At 33.6% G+C, this 4,975-nt stretch overlaps 1 protein-coding gene across 1 annotated transcript; it reads right to left on the bottom strand.

The window, feature by feature from the left end:
- Positions 1 to 294: 294 nt before the first annotated feature.
- Positions 295 to 4,773, bottom strand: LOC116132669. The gene is made up of 7 exons (XM_031418336.1): positions 4,099 to 4,773; positions 2,044 to 2,498; positions 1,642 to 1,715; positions 1,498 to 1,551; positions 1,019 to 1,108; positions 747 to 923; positions 295 to 621 (listed from the first exon to the last, which is right to left on the bottom strand). The coding sequence occupies exons 1-7, from the start codon at positions 4,557 to 4,559 to the stop codon at positions 577 to 579; spliced, it is 1,356 nt and encodes a 451-aa protein (XP_031274196.1). The 5' UTR covers positions 4,560 to 4,773; the 3' UTR covers positions 295 to 576.
- Between the last annotated feature and the right edge of the window lie 202 nt (positions 4,774 to 4,975).

The following is a 4,975-nucleotide window of genomic DNA, read 5'->3' as shown; positions in this document are numbered from 1 at the left end:
GTCCCAGTTGAACCGACCAGGCCGGGCCAAGTTTTAAAACATTGTTTCGTAGTGAATACTGAATATACATATAATACTAATTTTAAATCTAATTTACTAAACACACAACTATAGCTTTTGAAACTCACAACAACTAAAAAAAAAAAAAAAGATCTACCAAACACACTTCAAATCATAAAGTTGATTATTTCTAAGATGGCTAGAAAATATTAGGTTTGAGATACAATAATCCCAAACATACTCCAAATTATTATCGAGAGTAATTGGATTCAACATATACGTACCTGTAACTATAATGAAGAAGATCACAGTTTTGATAAAAGTCTAATTAATGCTATGTTTTACACAAACCAGTAAGTCAAAATTGCAGCCTCTGTATATATCTTTTCCATCTTTGGTGCTTATCAATTATCAAGATCTTGTGAAACATAATATCAACGTATAGATATGAAATACAATATAAAGTTACACTTTCCGGCCAACATGGTACCAACAGTATTCAGGACTTGATTCTAGGTTACAACAGACTGTTCCACATTTTGGTCAAAACTGAGTTCCCAAGGTTTGAATGCAATACTACTTAAAGAAAACATCTTCAGAGATAAATGCCGTCCATGCATCCTACAAACACAAAATCAATCATTGAGACTATTTCCACATTCTATCTTTCGGAAAATTAATTTAGGCAACCTTTTCAAGTATTGTTTGATTTCTTGAAGAGAGAATTGCGTGAGAGGCAAGTTTACCTGAAGGATGGCAAAGACCTTCTCTGCAACATATTTTTGCTGGGGTGTTGCTCCTCTTTGCTGTAGTTTGTCTGGGTGGAGACAAAGCCTGGCTTTTTGATATGCCTTCTTCACATGTGAGCTATCGATGAGGTTTGTTAAAGGAACAGCATACCAACCACTATTGGACCACAATATCTGAATATATATAGTTCATTAACATATGAAAACTACAGTATTAATTCTAGGATAATAGTAGAACAGCAATTAATATAAAATATTAAAGGTCTTACATGATGTAGGGCTGAAAGCAGCAAACGGATATTGGTTTCCTTACCAGATGCCCACAATCTTATTTCTTCTTCCAAAAGCTCCATTTCAGTCTATAGTTTTTGCCAAAAACGAAATTATATAATACACAATTTAGTTACTTTTATCTTGATACAGAAAAATGTAGATGAATTCACAGTTGCCAATAATTGAAGTTGTTCACAATCTAAAAGAAGGGGAAAAAATATAGTCTCATGTGATCCCACATACCAGAACATGATAATATTGGCATTTAAATGCGGACAAGCAAAAACACAAACAGAGGTTTCAGACAGAATACAAAGTCACTCATATCTTCGTTTATTGGCATTTGCCTAGAGTAAACGTGTATTATCCTATTATACAATATTTGTATGACAATTATATATATTGTAAAACCTAATTGTGGTATGTTTCATGCACCCTTGATGCTCAAATATTGAATTAGCATTTAGGAGCTTACATGTTCTTCTGGCTGTTCTTTTCCTTCTTCAGTTGTCCAGTTCCTTTGTTCGCCCTGTCATCAGAAGGAGGGAAGTCTATTAATGGATTGGCTTGAATTGAAATTAACATGGTTATTTATGCTTAATGTGTGGTGGTAGTTTACCATGAGAGAATGCATATGCTCGGTTCCATGTCCTTGAATTTCTCGATCTAAAACTTCATTAACCTTAGACCCTTCTGCATAAATAACAAGAAATTAAGAACAAGAATCATATAATTAATCAGGATATGTCAAGGGAAATTTGGAAAAAAAGTAATAAGTACTTTCAAATTCACTGTTAGACGTCTATGAGTTTATATCGGTTGACTCATTTATCTGTTGACCATCGATAACTTCAGTTTTTCAGTTAAAGAAAAGGGTATTTTGGTCCTACAATGCTAAAATTTTGAAGTAAATTTTTGGAATAAAGCTAGTTCTTGATATACTTTTCAGGTAGATTATTTAATAAAATTTGCCTTAATTAGAATATGTTATTGAAAATTTAAAATGCAAGTATCGGCATACCATTAGCCACTTGATTGTGTTTTTGTTGTGATGATGAGGAAGTGTGAGTGTGAAAGCTCTCCTTGGCCCAAGCAATGGCCTCATCGATGGAAACTGCTTCGCCAATTCCATCTCTATAGTCAGAATTGATCTCAATCACATAGGAACTCATAACATCGTCATCAACTACTTGTTCTTCTTGACAGAGTACTGAAGAGGCAGCAGGAGATGAAGGGGAGTTTGTGAGATGTAAATCATCCACACACACTTTGATACTTGGAAATGAATTGTGTTCAAGACTAATAATGGTTTCTGGGGATGAAACACGTCCTGACAATCCATAATAATAAGAGCTTCTGCAAAACTCATTATTGTTTTCATTTTCCATACCTTCACCTTCACCTTCCTCTTGTCTCGGCTCAGCCTTATCATCTTCATCATCTCCTGAATTCCATCTACATGGAACGTTGATTGGCCTGCACCACCCAAAAACCTATCTAATTTACATTTATATATAACTAGACGTTTTCATTGCAAATCTGTGCAATCTTTTTTATTACACTAAATTGTATTTGTTAATAGAAACACTACGTAAAAAACTTTTTTTTTTTTCTTTTTTTGCAAATTACCTTTTTTAATTGGTTTAGTAAATTAAACATTTTATCCATTTTTTTTCCAATCTCTTCACGACTTTCATGTCTTCACTCTACCAATCCTAGTTAGTAAATACGGGTACGGCAAAAAAACGGTACGAGAATTTTACGGATATGATACGGCAAATGGTGAAAAATACGTTTGTAAAAATTCGACTATAAAATTAGGATACGGAAAAAATACGATACGGGTTTAATAGGACACATTGTCAATAATACCTTTTAAAAAATACAGCAATATCAATCCTAGTTTTAGCACTTTTCATGTACCACTTGGATAAAATCTATATAACATTTCAAATATACGGGTACAGCCAAAAAAGGGTACGGGAATTTTACGAGTATGATACGGAAAATGGTGAAAAATACGTTTAAAAAAATTCGGCAAAAATCCAGCAAAAATTCGGATACGGGAATAATTCGCGAATAATACTGCTGAGGCATATAATTTGCGAATAATATGGCTGGGTTTATAAAATACGGTTGTTCGCGAATAATACGCAAATTATACGGATGGGCGTATAATTCTCGAATTTACTAACTAGGCTACCAATCCTAGCGCTTAAGTGGCTCTGCTCGAACAATAAATTTTTTATTTTTATTATTTTCCAAATTAGCACTAGAAATTAAATATTAAAATTTTCTTAAACTAAATAAATTAACTAATTATATTTTATAAAATATAATATTTTAAAAAAGAATAGTAAATGTATACAAGAATTATTTCACTTTATAAAATAAAGAAATGAAATAAAAAAAAATTAATAGTTTTTCCACTTTGGAGTTGAGTCAACCGGACCCTAACGCTGGAGTGAAGCAACTAAAGCACTAAAGAATAATACTATACATATAATATTCTCATATAACATTACGTAACAAAAGATGATTAGGTGTGAAAGTTTAATTTTAAATTAAAATCAGTCAATCATATTTTATCACATAATGTTGTATGAGAAATGTTGTATGTGTAGTATTACTCAAATGCTAAAATGACTTTTCTTAGCTATTAGAGTGCAGAGGGTAGAACTGAAAAAAAATAGATTAAGGATTTTATTTCTTAAATCAATTAAAAAGAAGTCAGATTTCAATTTAACTCCTAAAGAAATAGTTTTTTTAAGTAATTATTTATTTGTTAATGGAATATTTTTTACAAATTCTTCAATATTTTATAGACTCTTGTTGATTTCATTTAACTTTTAGATGTAAGAATATTGGAGTAGAAACGGATTATTAGTATATATATATATATATATATATATAAAATTTAAAATAAATAAATATGTCCTTTAGTAGGACAAAGATCCTGGGACATGGAAAACGGCACCGTATCCAACAACAAAAGCAAACGAAAGCAAAGCATGACGTCATAAACGTCAAATAAATAACATAACCCTTTAAATTCACAGTTAAAACCGTCCAGTACCTGAGCTTGGAAGCATAAGAAGACAACGCCACGTCATCCCCGTCCAGCGGCCGGAGAGGACTCAGCTCCTCCGAGCTCAAAACTGAGGAGGGATTTGACTTGGGCCGAGACCGCTCCCTTGATTTCCGTCCGGTGTATGAAAAAACGTCACCGTAGAAGCCGTCGCACCTGACTGGGATCCTGAAGGCCGGTAAGACCCGGCCCCTCATTTTGGGCGGAGAAAGCAACTCGGGAGACGGATTCCGAAATATCTCGGCGTAGAAGGAAGAGGAGTTGGTAAAGTCACTGGAGAATTTCCGGGAGAGAAGCGTCCTTGGTGGGCCGCCGAAAACGTCGGCGAAATCTTCGGGATCAAGAGTAGTGGAAGTGAAAGAGTGACGTGTGGCTACCTCGGCCATTGATTTTCTAGACGGTAATGATTGCATTGATGATCCCATTCGCATTCGCCAGGATTCATCCATAACTGTCCTCGCTTCTCTCAAATAAACTTTACTAAAACGAAATGTTCATCAAGTAAAACTGTATAAAAGAAGATTAAATTCAGAAGAAATGATGTTGTTGATTAAGAGAGTGGATTAATATGTGTATATATACGATGATGATGATTAACAAGTTGGCATGGTGTTTGCTTATCTGGAAAGAAGGTTTGGGTTGGAGAATGGAGACCCCACTGGGTGGAATTAATGTGTTTAATGTTTTGCTTTAATTTGGATGCCTACCTTTGTTTTTGTTTCTGGGAAAGTGCTGCAAATAAAGGTGCATGATTTATATGTGTGCACGCCTTAACAACAAAATACCTGTTTCAATAACCTTAAGGATAACTATAAACTTAAATTTACATAAAATTAAATTGGAAATTGTTATTACCACGACTTTT

Source organism: Pistacia vera, unplaced genomic scaffold, assembly GCF_008641045.1.
Source record: "Pistacia vera cultivar Batoury unplaced genomic scaffold, PisVer_v2 Contig259, whole genome shotgun sequence".
NCBI lineage: Eukaryota > Viridiplantae > Streptophyta > Magnoliopsida > Sapindales > Anacardiaceae > Pistacia > Pistacia vera.
Note: the sequence above shows the minus strand (reverse complement) of the source record. Positions and strands in the feature narration are given on the sequence as shown.